The sequence below is a fragment of the Molothrus aeneus genome, chromosome 21 (genome assembly GCF_037042795.1).
Source record: "Molothrus aeneus isolate 106 chromosome 21, BPBGC_Maene_1.0, whole genome shotgun sequence".
NCBI classification, from domain to species: Eukaryota; Metazoa; Chordata; class Aves; order Passeriformes; family Icteridae; genus Molothrus; species Molothrus aeneus.
The window spans coordinates 6,278,295-6,295,836 of NC_089666.1; the positions used below are offsets into that span (position 1 = coordinate 6,278,295).

Consider the following 17,542-nt stretch of genomic DNA (forward strand, 5'->3'; position numbering starts at 1 on the left):
CGGAAGTGACGCGTGACCCGCGCGCGGCTGCTCGCAGTCCCCGGTGGCGGCGGCGGTGAGCGGGGCCGGGGGGCGCTGAGGGGACACCGGGGGGACACCGGGGCTCTGAGGGGACACCCGGGGCTGCTGGGCGGACACCGAGAGCTCTGAGCGGATACCGGGGCCGCTGAGGGGACACCGGGAGCTCTGAGGGCACACCGGGGCCTCTGAGGGGACACCGGGGGGACACCCGGCGCTGCTCAGGGGACAGCAGGGACTCTGAGGGGGCACCGGGGCCGCTGAAGGGACACCGGGGGGGCACCGAGGCCTCTGAGGGGACACCCGGGGCTGGGGGCACACCGGGGGCTCTGAGGGGAGGTTTATGTCCAAAAAGGAAACAGAGGAGTTCCTTTTTGCTTTATGCCAATAAAGGGAGAGGCCGTGGGGCCTGGGGTCTCTCCAATTTATTTTTTTCCCTTCTCTCTTTCCCCATTTCTGAGATACTTGAGAGTTACAGACTTCCCAAAACACCTGATCCCAAAGATTTCCCTCTAATGTACAACCCTCCCTTTAATTTTTAATTCTTACAGAATTTAAGGTTTTTCTTCCCCATTTCTGAGGTACTTGAGATGTTCAGACTTCCTGATACCAAAGTTTTCTCTCTAATGTATAACCCTCCCTTTTCATTTTTAATTCTTATGGAATTTAGGGGTTGTCCCCCATTTCTGAGGTACTTGAGAGGTTCAGCCTTCCTGATACCACAGATTCCCCTCTAATGTACAACTTTCCCTTTTAATTTTTACTTCTTACTGAATTTAGGGGTTTTTCTTCCCCATTGTTTCTTTCATCTCTCAATGTCTAATTTCGTTTATCAGCAAACCTAAATATTCTGTCTTCTATGGGTTAATTATTCTTCTTCTTCTCATGCTCGTTATCTGGTGTGCTGGAATTACCTTCTCCTCAGTGACAGCTGATTTTGGCACAGTTGGCTTCATTATTTTCTTCCTTCTCTCAGGTGTTCTGCCTCATATCCCATAAATTCTGCATTCTTTGTGTCCTTTTCCCCCAAGCTTTGTTCCCTCAGGTCATTATTAAATGTGTGACACCAAACCTTGGCCATAAATTGGTTTTTGTGCCCTTCAGCAGCTCCCTGAGCTCTTACAGAGTCTTTCCTTTGGGTTTGAAACCAACGTTTTTGGTCCACCATAAATCAACTCTATGGTGGCTTTACTCAAAACCAGAGCAATAAATAAATGGGTGTAAAATGGATTTATTTCGATTTATTTGTGGGGTTTGGCAGTGTCTCCTTCTTTTACAGAGGGTGTTTCTTTGAACTCAAATGGGTGATGAAAAGGATTCTTGGAAGGTGAAGACTTTAGATGAGATTCTCCAGGAGAAGAAACGAAGGAAGGAGCAAGAGGAGAAGGCAGAGATCAAACGTATGAAAAATGTAAGCTGCCCTTTGGGACTCATTTAATTAAATTATTTGCTTTATTAATAGAAAACTGCATTTTAATGGGGTGCACTGCCTGTGTCCTCATTTTCTGGTGATTTTTTCTGATGCTCTGTCAGCTGAAGTTTTTTCTGTGTGGTCTCTGATTCCAAAGTTTAACAGAAACGCTTTGTGTGATGCTTTGTGAAGATTTCATTGGTCTTGCATTATGTCCTGTGATTTCTTATAGTTATTGGTCAGAAAAGATGAATTAATTAATTTAATTAATAATTTAAATTTAGATAATTACAAATAATTATATACAATAATTAATGTTTAAATTAAATTAATTTTAAACAAATTAAAATATGTAAATAAAAATAAATAATCAACTGGGACTTGCAGTTCAAGGAACAATTTTTAAAGGTTTTACAGAAGAATGGGTTAAAATGATGGGTTTGGAATAAATTTTATCTTCCTGTCTGGTTATTGGTCAGAAAAAAACCCAATGTAGTTAATTTAAATTTAGATAATTATTTATAATTATATGCAACAATTAATGTTTAAATAAATAAAATAAATTAATTTTAAATAAATTTAAAAAAATAGAAATAAAGTAATCAACTGGGTCTTGCAGTTCAAGGAACAATTTTTAAAGGTTTTACAGAAGAATGGGTTAAAATGATGGGTTTGGAATAAATTTTATCTTCCTGTCTGGTTATTGGTCAGAAAAAAACCCAATGTAGTTAATTTAAATTTAGATAATTATTTATAATTATATGCAATAATCAATGTTTAAATAAATAAAATAAAATAAATAAAAAAATATATAAATAAAGTAATCAACTGGGTCTTGCAGTTGAAGGAATAACTTTTAAAGGTTTTACAGAAGAATGGGTTAAAATGATGGGTTTGGAATCACTTTTCTGTTGCTGTTTGGTTTTGTACAGCTGTGTGCAAAATAATTATTGTAGAAAATACCACACAATAATTACTACACTCCTCCTCATTGTTTAATTTTGCCTAATTATCTCAAATTAATGCACCTCAGCTCAAAGTGCTGCTGTCACAAATCAATGGATTTGACAGCAGTGACCGGTCCAGGCTGAATTTTTGAGCCACCAGTGGAAGAGTTCAGGAATGTTTAATTTTTATTCATTTTGAGCCATAGAAATGAATGGATTTTCCCCCTGTTCCCTCAGTCAGATGACAGGGACTCCAAGAGGGACTCTCTTGAGGAGGGGGAGCTGAGGGACCATCGCATGGAAATCACCATCAGGAACTCACCCTACAGGAGGGAGGACTCCATGGAAGACAGGTGAGAATGAGGAAATAAAACAAGGAAAAAATTCCTGAAATTACCGTTTCAACATCCTGAGAAAAGGGTTTCAAATATCTGAAAGGAAAATCAACTTTTAGAAATGAAAATCCTTTTTCTAGAACACGTTTTTGAAGCTCTGGTTAGGATTGAACCAGATGTAACCAATTGAAGTGTCGTGTTCCAGTTTTGATTTATTGTGGAAACTCAAAATAAAACGGGAATTTTTTTCCCAACCAAGGCAATCTGTGGATTTGCCCTTTCACCTCCCTGAGCTCACTGCTGTCCTGCCTTCCAGGGGAGAAGAAGACGATTCCTTGGCCATCAAACCACCCCAGCAAATGTCCAGGAAGGAAAAAACCCATCACAGGAAGGATGAGAAGAGGAAAGAGAAACGCAGGCACAGGAGCCACTCTGCAGAAGGTGCTTCTGCCATCCCTGGGAGTGGAACAAACAGCAGGGACTCAGGCTGAGGGAACCCAGCAGGGGCATAGGCAGAGGAATTGAAAATGTAGACAGAGGAATTGAAAATGTTCATTTCTGTGGCTGTTCTAGTGCCCTTGGGGGAATGGCGGGGCTGTGAGCCTGGTTCAGAGCACAGAAATCACTTTGGCCAGGGACACTGAGGTCACTTTTACTCCTTGAAGCCTGATTAGGTTATCTCTGCTTTCACTGAGTGAAAGATCTCTGATCTTTGTACCTGCCAAGGGAAAAAATATCCTTTCTAGAAATACTACCCTTGTCTTCCTGTCAATAACAGCCATTTGTTACTTTAATACAAGTATTTTCTCTGCTTTCACTGAGTGAAAGATCTCTGATCTTTGTACCTGCCAAGGGAAAAAATATCATTTCTAGACAAATTCCCATCAATAACAACCATTTTTTACTTTAATACAAGTATTTTCTCTGGCTTCACTGAGTGAAAGATCTCTGATCTTTGTACATGCCAAGGGAAAAAATATCATTTCTAGACAAATTCCCATCAATAACAACCATTTTTTACTTTAGTACAAGTATTCATGCAAAACCTGACAGACTTTGGGCTTTCCATCCCCCTTTCAGAACAGGAATTTCCCTTTGAGAAAGCAGCAGAGCTCATGGCAGTAGGACAGAAATCACTTTGGGCCAGGGACACTGAGGTCACTTTTACTCCTTGATAAGATTCTCTCTGGCTTCACTGAGTGAAAGATCTCTGATCTTTGTACCTGCCAAGGGAAAAAAATATCCTTTCTAGAAATACTACCCTTGTCTTCCTGTCAATAACAGCCATTTGTTACTTTAATACAAGTATTTTCTCTGCTTTCACTGAGTGAAAGATCTCTGATCTTTGAACCTGCCAAGAAAGAAAAAGATATCATTTCTAGGGACATTCCCATCAATAACAACCATTTTTTACTTTAATTATTCATGCAAAGCCTGACAGACTTTGGGCTTTCCATCCCCCTTTCAGAGCAGGAATTTCCCTTTGAGAAAACAGCAGAGCTCATGGCAATGGTTCCCATCGGTTTCAGCCCCTGAGTTTTGCTTTCTGTGATTATTTGGAGCAGTCACAGTCGGGAATTGAAGCTGATTTGTGTTTGTCCAAGGGAAACACGCCAGAGTGAAAGAGAAAGAACGGGAGCACGAGCGTAGGAAGAGACACAGAGAAGAGCAGGACAAAGCCCGGCATGAATGGGAGAGGCAGAAACGCAGAGAGATGGCGAGGGAACATTCCAGAAGGGAGAGGTACATCCATCCCTCCCCTCCCCAGCACCTGCCTCTTCTGAGCATTGGGAAATAACCAGAAAAAAAATCCACAGGGAAAACTTTGTGTGTTCCTGGGAATGGGTTCTTCACTTTAGTTATTTTTAAGTGCTTTATTACCGTGGATATTCCAGGTGAATTCACTGGAATAAAAAGATGGGATGGTCTTAGAGGTTTTTATCAACCTGAAAAAATAAGTACAAACCAGATTTGCACAGGGGATTAATTATCTGGATCATCATGGGATTGATTAACTGGACTGGCTTCATTTCTTCTTAAATCCTGGTAGGGTGGAGAACTCCTGGTCTGGGTCTTTTAAACCTGGGTTTTAAAGGATCAGCTGCAAAACTCCCCCTGTTCCTGGCTGATGCACAACTGTGGGTGTTGAGAAGGAAGTTGAGCTCAGTGGTTTGGTGCTGCACACCAGTTTTCCTTCTCTTCACCGGCTGAATCTGTAAGCAACAAAAATTATTTTCCAGAGATCGTTTGGAGCAACTGGAGAGAGAAAGGGAAAGAAAAATCCGGGAGCAGCAGAAGGAGCAGCGAGAGCAAAAGGAGAGAGAGAGGAGAGCTGAGGAGAGGAGGAAGGAGAGGGAGGCCAGGAGAGAAGGTGACTCCCTCTGCATAAATCATATTTACTATCGCTTTCCCACCTGTTTACACACGGCTGCAATGGAGGGGGAGAAAGTGGTTTCTATTAAAGCAGCACCAGAATTTAAAAAATATTAAAGTGGGGACGTGGGAGGGAAAAGGAAATGTAAGTTTTACATGGGGAGATAAAATGGTGTGATGATGTTGTGGGCCTGAAATATCCTGAGAAGCTGATCAGTCAGTGAGTCCTTGCCTCCCCTGTCAGGCAGATTTCCATAAAACCAGGATTTCTGAGGGGTTATTTCCATAAAACCAGGATTTCTGAGGGGTTATTTCCATAAAACCAGGATTTCTGAGGGGTTATTTCCATAAAATCAGGATTTCTGAGAGGTTATTTCCATAAAATCAGGATTTCTGAGGGGGAGATTTCCATAAAAAAGGGATTTCTGAGGGGTTATTTCCATAAAACCAGGATTTCTGAGAGGTTATTTCCATAAAATCAGGATTTCTGAGGGGGAGATTTCCATAAAAAAGGGATTTCTGAGGGGTTATTTCCATAAAACCAGGATTTTTGAGGGGGAGATTTCCTATAAAACCAGGATTTCTGAGAGGTTATTTCCATAAAAACAGGGTTTCTGAGGGGAGATTTCCCATAAAACCAGGATTTCTGAGGGGAGATTTCCCATAAAACCAGGATTTCTGAGGGGGGGAGATTTCCCATAAAACCAGGATTCCTGAGGGGTTATTTCCCATAAAACCAGGATTTCTGAGGGGGGGAGATTTCCCATAAAACCAGGATTTCTGAGGGGTTATTTCCCATAAAACCAGGATTTCTGAGGGGGGGAGATTTCCATAAAACCAGGATTTCTGAGGGGGAGATTTCCCATAAAACCAGGATTTCTGAGGGGTTATTTCCCATAAAATCAGGATTTCTGGAGGTGCCACTGTGTGCACCCAGCACAACCCCAGTGGTTCTGAACTCTTTGGCTGAGTCTAACTCAGTTGGATAGAGGTTGAAACCTCAAAATTCAATGTTTTAAGGATTTGGGGGAATAAATTGCAGAGGGGGAGAGGTCATGTAAGTGCTCCAGGCATGGAAGATGCTGCAGTGGGGCTCAGGTGGGATTATCTGGTGCCTGAGCAGTTTAGGTTCTGCACCTGAACTCTTTGCATGTTGGGTGTTTGCAATCTCAGATCATTTTTGGTTCAAGGATCTCTGGCCCAGCTTTCAGAGGTAAAAATCAGAGCCCATTCCTGTGCTCAGGTGATAGAGATTATTCAGGAATAGCAGAACAAACCATATTTTTTGCTTTCTCTTTCTTGCTCAGCTCATACCAAACAGCTCCTTTTTGTGCTTGCCTTTATGCTGATAGTGCTCAATCTGTGTAACTTTTAATTTCATTGATTTTATTGTTCTGAATGTTCTGTCAGCTCCTTCTAAACCTCAGCTGGTTTTATTCTTTTACATATTTTCCACTTCTTTCTCTGGCATTAATGCTTTAGATTTAGGGTGTTTATTGTGTAACTTACAGGGCAGCTTGCTTCTGTTTCTAAGTGTGGCAGCAGCTTTCTCTAAGCAGTACAAATCCATATTTTATTTGAGATCAACCAAAACCCTTCATTCTCCCAGATTGAAGTAGGTTCCTCTCCCACTCTTCCCTATTACCCTGTTTAAAAAATAAAAAATAAAAAAAAAATAAAAAAAAAAAATCATTCCAATCAGGTGGCTGTGGCAGCCAGGACAACTCTAATTAGGCAGATGTAACAATTTCTTGTGGTTTTGTTTTCCCTAGTTTCTGCACACCATAGAACAGTGAGGGAAGAATATGGAGACAAAGTAAAAATGAGACCCTGGAGTCGCAGCCCCCTGCGCCAGCAGAGAGACAAGCTTGAGCAAGGAGAGAGCAGGAAACCAGGTAGCATCTGCCTCTCTACACTACTGGGGGACAGCTGGGGTAAAAAATCCAATCCAATCCAATTCAGTTCATTTTTAGTCTCAACCAAACATCCCAGGTGCTCAGTTCAATCTTGTCCAGCTCAGCCCCTCGCTGTAAGGCTGGGATCTTCACCAATGTCTCTTCCCTAAAGCAGTGCTGGTTTTGCAGGAGATGCACAAGTGATAAATGGGATATTTAGGGGTAGGAGGAGCCATTGGAAAAGTTTCAAAAGGAGTTAAGCCCCTGTTCAGTGGTGAAAGAAGCAGCTGACTGAATTTTTAAAATCCTGCAGTTGAATTGCCTTGCAGGTTAAAAAGGGATTGGTTACTCCAGCTCCAGTTGGATTTGTGGTTAGGAGCTAAATTACCTTAAAAAGTGACCTCACAGGGATCAGTGTGAGCATCGCTGGTTCTGTCATCTTGCAGGAGAATTAAATTCTGAATGCAGAGTTCTGCTGAGATGGTGAATTTTGTTTTCCAAGTCAGAAAATGATCCCACCTGAAGGTTCTGGGGGTGGGGAATTTGCACAAGGGACACCAAAACGCCTTTGTTAGAAGGAGGAAAGCTCTGAGTCTGCCTTGCTGACATGTCCAGCTCTGAAAAGAAGTGCAGGCACCCAGAGCAGGATGGAATCAGTGGAATTAATTGTAGAGATGGAATTCCAGCTGCAGGCACCCAGAGCAGGATGGAATCAGTGGAATTCCAGATTCTGACACCCAGAGCAGGATGGAATCAGTGGAATTCCAGATTCTGACACCCAGAGCAGGATGGAATCAGTGGAATTCCAGATGTGGACACCCAGAGCAGGATGGAATCATCTGGAATTCCAGCTGCAGGCACTCAGAGCAGGATGGGATCAGTGCAATTCCAGCTGCAGGCACCCAGAGCAGGATGGGATCAGTGCAATTCCAGATTCTGACACTCAGAGCAGGATGGGATCAATGCAATTCCAGCTGCAGGCACTCAGAGCAGGATGGAATCATCTGGAATTCCAGCTGCAGGCACTCAGCAGGATGGAATCATCTGCAATTCCAGCTGCAGGCAGGCAGCAAGGCCTGGGAAGCTCCTGCCCCATCAAGCACCAGGGATTTTTTTTCGTGGTGCTCCCTGGAGCAGTGGGCACTGACAGTAACCAGAGTGTAGGGACCCTGCTCTGGTGATTTTTGTCACCATGGTGCTTTTTTCCCCTTTTTCCCCTATTTTAATTCATCTTAGGAACACCTCGTGTTTAAAATTCGGGTCAGTATTATTCCATATTTTTGGCTGTTGATCCTGCACCACTGCAGTTCAGAAAAGCTGTTTGTCATTGAGCAGAGTGTGAAATTATTATTATTATTATTATTATTATTATTATTATTATTATTATTATTATTATTATTATTATTATTATTATTATTATTATTATTATTATTATTATCTTTTAGTGCTCTGAATTTCCAATACTGAATATTCAGCACTGATTTAATGCCAGCAGAAAGTGAAGCAGTTAGCTGGGAATTCAGAGGCTTGGAAAGGATACTCAATTAGCACTGTGTTTTTAATTTTTGTGGTTTCAGCAGTAAAAGAAGAGAAACCAGAAGAGAGGGATCCTCTGTCAGACCTGCAAGACATCAGTGACAGTGAGAGAAAAACCAGCTCAGCAGAGTCCTCCTCAGGTGATGAAATGCAATTTAGGAGCTGTAATTAACTGTACAGGTGTAATTCATGTCTCTGCTGAGCAAACACTGTGAGTGTAAAGTGCCTGATTATTCCTGGACAGAATCTGGATCAGGCTCAGAAGAGGAGGAGGAAGAGTCCAGCAGCGAAGGCTCTGAGGAGGAGGGAGAGGAGGAGGAGGAGGAGGAGGAGACAGGAAGCAACTCTGAGGAGGTGTCTGAGCAATCAGCAGGTGAGGGCTTCACCCAGCAGGCCTGCAGGACCTGTGTGATTTTATTTTTATTTTCCTCATCCTGTTGGTTGTTTTATTTGAACATTTTCCTTTTCTCTTAGTCTAGGCTAGGCTGAGACCTCACAGGTCAAGATAACTAAAAAGAAAACACCCAAGTCCAAGTCCCATTCTATCCTTTTGGTAGAGGTAATACCAATTTTCATCTAAGAAGCCAGAGCAGAAAGCTGAGAGCCATTTTTGTCAGCAGTTCAGGTGGTTCTGGGACACATCAAATACCCTGCAGAGCACAATTTGCCCTTCTTTGGGGGGTGGTGAAATCCAAAGGTCTTGGTCATTTTTGTCATTTTGAATTCTTTTCTGTTGCAAATTTCAGATTTTTTTTTATTTTTTTTCCAAATGAATGAGCATAATAACACAAAGTTCAGAAAAGTGCAGCCATTCTTGTCATTAATTAGTAAAGAAAAGGCACAAGAGTAGAGGCTCTGATGGCTGGGTGTTTTTCTTTAAAATAATTACAATGAATAAGGAAATATTAATTATTTATTTACCTGCCCGCATCCCAATTCCCAGAGAATTGGTCAAAGTTGTGTTCCCTGTTGGGAGCGAAACAGAATTTCTGTTTGTGAATTTCTGACGGTGCAGAAGCCTGGTGAGAGGGGAGAGGATTCCAGCAGGGATCTGCCTCCCAGGGAGCTGCAGAAATGGGGATTTTTCCCACTCAAACTCGGTTCTGTTTTGCAGAGGAGGTGAGCGAGGAGGAAATGAGCGAAGAGGAGGAACGGGAGAATGGAAACCACATCCCAGTTGGTACAATGCAAATACTGAATGCTTGAAGGAAGTGTTGGGCTGGGTGTTTGCAGCTAGACAAACCTGTTTCTACAAATACTTCAAATATCAGAGTGCTATTCTCATGTCAAACTCAGAAACTCCTTGAAATCTGCTTCAAGCTTTGTGTTTAGAGGGAATCAATCTCATGAGCTGATGTTTCCTTCTCTTTCATTTTGTGTTCTTTTGTCTTCTCATCAAAATCAGAGAATGACACCCAGAATGAGAATCTTGGGTCAATTCTCTCTTCCATTCTGGTGCAAAGATTGGCTTTTCTGACCTGCTGCATTCACACAGGAATCAAAATCAGAGAATGAGACCCAGAATGAGAATCTTGGCTCAGTTTTCTCTTCCATTCTGGTGCAAAGATTGGTTTTTCTGACCTGCTGCATTCACACTGGAATCAAAATCTGAGAATGAGACCCAGAATGAGAAATCTTTAGTAAATTTTCTCTTCCATTCTGGTGCAAAGATTGGTTTTTCTGGCCTGCTGCATTAACACAGGAATCAAAATCAGAGAACGAGACCCAGAATGAGAATGAGAATCTTGGGTCAGTTTTCTCTTCCATTCTGGTGCAAAATTAATTTTTCTGACCTGATACATTCACACTGGAATCAAAATCAGAGAATGAGACCCAGAATGAGAATGAGACATCTTTAGTAAATTTTCTCTTCCATTCTGGTGCAAAGATTGATTTTTCTGACCTGCTGCATTCACACTGGGAACCGCAGGTGAATTCTGAAAGCGTCACCTCTGCCAAGAGGGGAAATTTGGCTTCTCCACCCTCCTCTGCCCCGCAGTGCTCAATGTCACCACCTCTATTTACCTCAGGCTGAGTTCATTTCATCCTCACAGCTCCTCTTTCCAGCACTGATTCTGACTGTTAAAGTTCCAGAGTCGAGGTTTGACCGGGATTCTGCGGGCAGCGAGGCGGAGGAGGAGGAGCTGGGGGAAGGCTCCCCTCACTCCAATGCCATGACAGAAGGGGAATACATTCCTGATTCTCCAGCCTCCTCCCCCATCGAGCTGAAGCAGGAGCTTCCCAAGTATCTCCCTGCCCTGCAGGTAGGGAATCACCCCTTCAGCATTTCTGATACCACTGAGATCTCTTATCTTGCTATTGCTGTCTGGAAATGGGTCCTTGTGAGAGGAGAGTTCTGTTACCATCAACAGAAACTGGTTTTTCTTTATGTAGCCAACAGCAAAGTGTAAAAATACTAATAAAAACCAGATTTTTACTAATTAATCATGTGAAAGGTGCTGAATTGCTGCCTTTGTGCAGAAGTGAATGGAATAATTGAATTAATCTGCTGAAACACAGGCTCTGTCCTGGATTCCTTTAGAAACTCCATGAAAAACAATCCCCAAAGACTCCTTTATCCTCTGGTTTGTAGCTGAATTCTTCTGGTGAATTTTAACTGGGAAGTTGCTGAAGTTTTTGAAATGCAAAACCTTCTCCCAGATGCTGGGGGAGTAAATGCTGGGGGAGTAAATGCTGAGGGAGTAAATGCTGGAGGGGTAAATGCTGGAGGAGTAAATGCTGCAGGGGTAAATGCTGGGGGAGTAAATGCTGGAGGGGTAAATGCTGGGGGAGTAAATGCTGCAGGGGTAAATGCTGCAGGGGTAAATGCTGCAGGGGTAAATGCTGGAGGGGTAAATGCTGCAGGGGTAAATGCTGGAGGGGTAAATGCTGTCCCTGTGGTTTTGTTCAGGGATGCCGCAGCGTGGAGGAATTCCAGTGCTTGAACAGGATTGAAGAAGGAACCTATGGTGTGGTGTACAGGGCAAAGGACAAAAAGACTGGTGGGTATCAGAGCCCTCCTCTTCCTCAGGGTATTTATTTAGGGCTGCAAATCACCATTCTGCTATTTCAAATATTTCAAATATGATTTGCAAATATTTCTTCACCAGCAAGCTGCTGATTTTCGAGGCAGAGCAGCACAGACAATGAGTGAGAGAACACCTGGTAATGGGAATTTTTAACTGTGGGATGGGAAATGTGTTCCCTTTGCAGATGAAATCGTGGCTCTGAAGAGACTGAAAATGGAAAAGGAGAAGGAAGGTTTCCCCATCACATCTCTGAGAGAAATAAATACAATTCTGAAAGCACAGCACCTGAACATTGTCACTGTCAGAGTAAGGCTGCAATCTTTGATGGCTTTGATTTGGTTGAAATATTCCTTTTAAATATGAAAATATCAGCAACCCTGGCAGATCTTGCTGCTGTGAGCAGTTGTGTGCTGCTCATAAGGCTGTGGAGACATCCCTGGCTGCACAATCTGATGTTTTACCAAAAATGAGCTGGTTTTTAATAGAAAAAATACATTTTAGAAAAAAAAAAAATTAGTTTTATTTACATTTTAGAAAAACTACAGTTGTGTGCTGCTCATAAGGCTGTAGAGACACCCCAGGCTGCACAATCTGATGCTTTACCAAAAATGAGCTGGTTTTTAATAGAAAAAATCCCATTTTTCAGGATTTTCCCAATGGCAGCCCCTCCCCTCTTTCCAGTACCTTTCCCACATTGACTCTGGGTGCTTTTTAAACGCCGTGTGTGGGTTTTGCTCACCTGGTTGTGCGTTGCAGGAGATCGTTGTGGGCAGCAACATGGATAAAATCTACATTGTGATGAATTACGTGGAGCACGACCTGAAGAGCCTGATGGAGACCATGAAGCAGCCGTTCCTGCCAGGTACCGGCGCTCCCAGAGCTGCAGGGCGGCCCTGCTGGGCCTGGGCGCTGCCTGGTGTTGCTGTGCCGTGTCCTGGCTTCCTTGGAACTGAGGTTTCCTGGCTTTCCCTGGTGAAATTCAGCTACAAACCAGAGCAGAAAGGAGCCTTTGGGGTTGGTTTTTCATGGAGTTCCTAAAGGAATCCAGGACAGAGCCTGTGCTTTTATTCTGTACAAGCTGCCCCAGCTGAAGGTGTGGGCTGAGCCTGGTGCTGGGAGCTGCGGGTGATTCCAGTTTGGGGTGAAACTGGGGGGGTTTCACCTGTGCTGGGCTGGAAAATGCCATTGGCCTTGAATTTTGGCTGCTTCCTACCAGGGACAGTCATTTCTGAGCACAGTTGGGATGGATTCCAGCTGCCCAAATGAATTTTGCTGTTCTGTGACACATTTTGATAGTGCAGGCTTTCCTGTGCTTTAACTGGCCACTCCTTCCTGCCCTCCAAACCAATAAAACACAAATTAAAGGTAGATTTATTTTCTTCAATGAATTTTTAAATCATTTATTTATTTATTTTCTTCAGTGAATTTTTTAATCATTTATTTATTTATTTTCTTCAGTGCATTTTTCATCATTTTCTTCAATGCATTTTTTCAATCATTTCTTTATTTTCTTCAATGCATTTTTAACCATTTATTTATTTATTTTCTTCAGTGCATTTTTTTAAATCATTTATTTATTTTCTTCAATGCATTTTTAATCATTTATTTATTTACTTCAGTGCATTTTTAAATCATTTATTTATTTATTTTCTTCAATGCATTTTTAAATCATTTATTTATTTTCTTCAGTGCATTTTTTAATCATTATTTATTTATTTTCTTCAATGCATTTTTTAAATCATTTATTTATTTATTTTCTTCAGTGCATTTTTTAACCATTTATTGAATTATTTCTTAAATACATTCTTAAATCATTTATTTATTTATTTTCTTCAATACATTCTTAAATCATTTATTTATTTATTTATTTTCTTCAGTGCATTTTTTAACCATTTCTTTCTTTCTTTCATTTCTCCCACCCATTTTTTGTCATTCCAGGAGAAGTGAAGACTTTGATGATTCAGTTACTACGAGGGGTCAAACACCTCCATGACAACTGGATCCTTCACAGAGACTTGAAAACTTCCAACCTGCTGCTCAGCCATTCAGGCATTTTAAAAGTAAGAATTAGGAGAAAAAAAAGATGAAATCAGGATAAATTCCCTCTGCAGAACTGCAGAGGCAGAGCTGTGCCCAGATCCCTGTGCGGTGGCGCTGCTGGTGATGAGCAGTGCTGGAGGTGTTGCTGTTTCTCCTTCCAGGTTGGAGATTTTGGCTTGGCCAGGGAATACGGCTCTCCCCTGAAGCCCTACACGCCCGTGGTGGTGACCCTGTGGTACAGAGCTCCAGAGCTCCTGCTGGGAGCAAAGGTGAGCTCTGCTTTGGCTGCTGGAGCAGGGAAAATGCAGCTGTGGAACGCCTGACTGGGTTTGAGAAAGCAGGATCCAAGGGGAGCAGTGAATGCTATGGATGGATAGCTGTAAATCCTGATTGTCATCATCATTATTATCATCATTATTATCATCATTATTATCATCATCATTATCATCATCATTATCATCATTATTATCATCATCATTATCATCATCATTATCATCATTATTTATTATCATCACTATTATCATCACTATTATCATCACTATTATCATCACTATTATCACTATTATCATTATCATTATCATTATCATTATCATCATCATTATCATCATCATTATCATCATCATTATCATCATCATTATGATCATCATTATCATCATCACTATCATCATCACTATCATCATCACTATCATTATCATCATTATTATCATCATTATTATCATCATCACTATCATTATCATCACTATCATTATCATCATTATCATCACTATTATTATATGATTTGTTATTATACATTACTATATATATAATTATTGTATATTTTAAAATATATAATTATTATCTATTATTAAATATATAATCTATTATTATAATATTATTTTCATTATATAATTTTATCATATATTAGTATATTATATATTTTTCCTAATAATGGAAATATTATATTACTACTACTCCTACTACTACTACTACTACTAATAATAATAATAATAATAATAATTTTTCCTCCTAATGACATCTAAAACCCTTCCATCCTCCCCACACAGAGCATGGGAGGGTCACAGGTGGGTTTTCTCCCTTGGGATGCTGATGTGCTCGGTGCTGATGGATTCTAAATGTCCTTTTAAATTCGTCTAAAACCTGTGACATCTGAGCAGGACAAGGTGGTGGCACTCTTCTGGAATGTTCTCTGCTGATAACTGAAACCTGGGTGAAATCAGGGCTCAAGAGCCCTGCCAGGAAAATTCCTGGTTTGTCAGCTGTGCTGCTTTGTTTGTGAGTGGAAAAGAGAGGGATCAGTGAGGAGCCTTCTCACCTTTCATCCTGAGAGATTGGTGGACATGGCTCATAATCCATCATTAGAAACTTGAAATAATTACAGTCAGATATTAATTGAGAGAATAATTGAGACCTGGCCCTTGGGTATGGGACTGCTTATGTGTGTTCTGCTCAAAAAAACCCCAAATAAACCCCCAGGAGCCACAGCATCCCTACAGACAACTCAGGGAAAATATCTTCCTGATTTTCCTGAGGTGCAATTTGATTTCCCTTCTTTCCAGGAATATTCCACAGCCATAGACATGTGGTCAGTGGGGTGTATTTTTGGGGAGCTGCTGACACAGAAGCCTCTGTTCCCAGGGAAGTCAGAAATCGACCAGATTAACAAAGTTTTTAAGGTAATTTTCAAAATATTTGGGGATTTTGACTGGTTCTAGAAACAGGAGCATTGGAGTAGTGCTTGTTGTTCTTTAACAGAGATTCAGCCTCAAGAAAAAGTTATTTAGTGAAAAGTTATTGAATGAAAAGTTATTGAATGAAAAGTTATTTAGTGAAAAGTTATTGAATGAAAAGTTATTGAATGAAAAGGCATTTAATAAAAAGTCATTTAATCTGCTTTACCACACTTTGAGTAGGCTGAGACCACGATTTGTTCTGTCTGTTTTCTCTGGATAATTCCCAACTCCTCATGAATAAATACATAAATTAATACACTCAAGAGTGCAATCCTTTATTAAAGGGGTATTTTAATTTTAATTTGCAGGATCTGGGCACTCCCAGTGAAAAGATCTGGCCTGGTTACAACGAGCTGCCCGCAGTGAAGAAAATGACCTTCACAGAATATCCCTACAACAACCTGCGCAAGAGATTCGGGGCTCTGCTCTCTGACCAGGGCTTTGACCTCATGAACAAGTGAGTGCCAGACTCCAGGCATCCCTGGGCGTTTCTGGGCAGGAAAACAGAAATGTTCTCTGTGTTGGGAAAGGTTTGAAAAGCCAAGCCCAGGCTGTGTGGTTAACACTGTGTTACAGGAGTATCTGGTGTGTTAGGAGAATGGCTAAAATCTCTCTGAAACAGCAAAAATTGTAAAATATTCGAATGGAATTACCCTGGGTCCCTTTGGAGCTCTGTCTGTCTGTCCAAGGGTATTGGTATAATTCTATGAATTTGGTATCATTTTATGACTGGGTATTGGGTATAGTTCTGAGACTAGGTAATGTCTCCAAATGTCCAGCAATAAAATGATACCAAATTAATAGAATTATACCAATACCCAGTAATAGAATTGTACCCAATACCCAGTAATTAAATTATACCAAAGTAATAGAGTTATACCCAATACCCAGTCATAAAATGATACCAAATTAATACAAAAATGTCCAGTAATAAAAAAATACCAAATTAATGAAATTATACCCAATGTCCTGTAATAAAATGATATCAAGTTAATACCCAATGCCCAGTAATAAAATTATACCAAATGAGTGGAATTATACCCAATGTCCTGTAATAGAATTATACCAAATTAATACCCAATGTCCAGTAATAAAATGTACCAAATTAATAGAATGATACCAATACCCAGTAATAAAATGGCACTAAATTAATACAAAATGTCCAGTAATAAAATGATACCCAAGTAATAAATCACACCCAATACCTAGTAATAAAATGATACCCAAGTAATAGAATTATACCCAATACCCAGTGATAAAATGATACCAAATTAATAGAATTATACCCAATACCCAGTGATAAAATGATACCCAAGTAATAGAACTATACCCAATACCCAGTAATAAAATGATACCAAATTAATGGAATTATACCCAATACCCAGGGATAAAATGATATCAAAGCAATAAATTACAACCAATACCCAGTGATAAAATGATACCAAGTAATAGAATTATACCCAATACCTGCTCACCCCATTACACCCAACCAATGGAATTCCACCAAATCAATGGAATTCCACCCAACACCATTAACAGAACCATCCCCAGTACCCAATGCCAGAATCCTGTTGTTCATCACAAAGCCCTCAGGAGCATTGCTGGCAGTTTTGGGGTCTCCAGTCTCCTTTTGCTGTGCTCCCTGGCAGTTTCCTGACGTACTACCCGGCGCGGCGCATCACGGCCGAGGACGGGCTGAAGCACGAGTACTTCAGGGAGACCCCGCTGCCCATCGACCCCTCCATGTTCCCCACCTGGCCAGCCAAGAGCGAGCAGCAGAGGGTCAAGAGGGGCACCAGCCCCAGGCCCCCCGAGGGAGGGCTGGGCTACAGCCAGCTGGTGAGTGTGGAACAGGGTTACAGGCACTGTGAGTGTGGAACAGGGTTACAGGCACTGTGAGTGTGGAACAGGGTTACAGGCACTGTGAGTGTGGAACAGAGCAGGGTTACAGGCACTGTGAGTGTGGAACAGGGGTTACAGGCATTGTGAGTGTGGAACAGAGCAGGGTTACAGGCACTGTGAGTGTGGAACAGGGGCTACAGCCAGCTGGTGAGTGTGGAACAGGGTTACAGGCACTGTGAGTGTGGAACAGGGTTACAGGCACTGTGAGTGTGGAACAGAGCAGGGTTACAGGCACTGTGAGTGTGGAACAGGGGTTACAGGCATTGTGAGTGTGGAACAGAGCAGGGTTACAGGCACTGTGAGTGTGGAACAGGGGCTACAGCCAG

At 41.5% G+C, this 17,542-nt stretch overlaps 1 protein-coding gene across 5 annotated transcripts in view; it reads left to right on the forward strand.

The window, feature by feature from the left end:
- The window catches only part of LOC136565290 (cyclin-dependent kinase 11B), a 19,414-nt gene continuing 1,872 nt past the window's right edge, over positions 1 to 17,542 (forward strand). Inside the window, exons 1-19 of one of the 5 annotated variants that reach the window (XM_066563787.1) lie at positions 1 to 55; positions 1,298 to 1,429; positions 2,614 to 2,729; positions 3,028 to 3,152; positions 4,316 to 4,454; positions 4,952 to 5,082; positions 6,857 to 6,979; positions 8,557 to 8,655; positions 8,760 to 8,888; positions 9,630 to 9,695; positions 10,604 to 10,779; positions 11,427 to 11,517; positions 11,729 to 11,850; positions 12,301 to 12,406; positions 13,483 to 13,604; positions 13,746 to 13,853; positions 15,141 to 15,257; positions 15,623 to 15,771; positions 16,964 to 17,153. In XM_066563787.1, coding sequence (XP_066419884.1) covers positions 1,319 to 1,429; positions 2,614 to 2,729; positions 3,028 to 3,152; positions 4,316 to 4,454; positions 4,952 to 5,082; positions 6,857 to 6,979; positions 8,557 to 8,655; positions 8,760 to 8,888; positions 9,630 to 9,695; positions 10,604 to 10,779; positions 11,427 to 11,517; positions 11,729 to 11,850; positions 12,301 to 12,406; positions 13,483 to 13,604; positions 13,746 to 13,853; positions 15,141 to 15,257; positions 15,623 to 15,771; positions 16,964 to 17,153 — 2,220 coding nt within the window. In that variant the 5' untranslated portion in view covers positions 1 to 55; positions 1,298 to 1,318. The remainder of the gene's footprint in view (positions 56 to 1,297; positions 1,430 to 2,613; positions 2,730 to 3,027; positions 3,153 to 4,315; positions 4,455 to 4,951; positions 5,083 to 6,856; positions 6,980 to 8,556; positions 8,656 to 8,759; positions 8,889 to 9,629; positions 9,696 to 10,603; positions 10,780 to 11,426; positions 11,518 to 11,728; positions 11,851 to 12,300; positions 12,407 to 13,482; positions 13,605 to 13,745; positions 13,854 to 15,140; positions 15,258 to 15,622; positions 15,772 to 16,963; positions 17,154 to 17,542) is intronic. The other 4 variants (XM_066563789.1, XM_066563788.1, XM_066563790.1 and 1 more) reach the window with 4 other exon arrangements.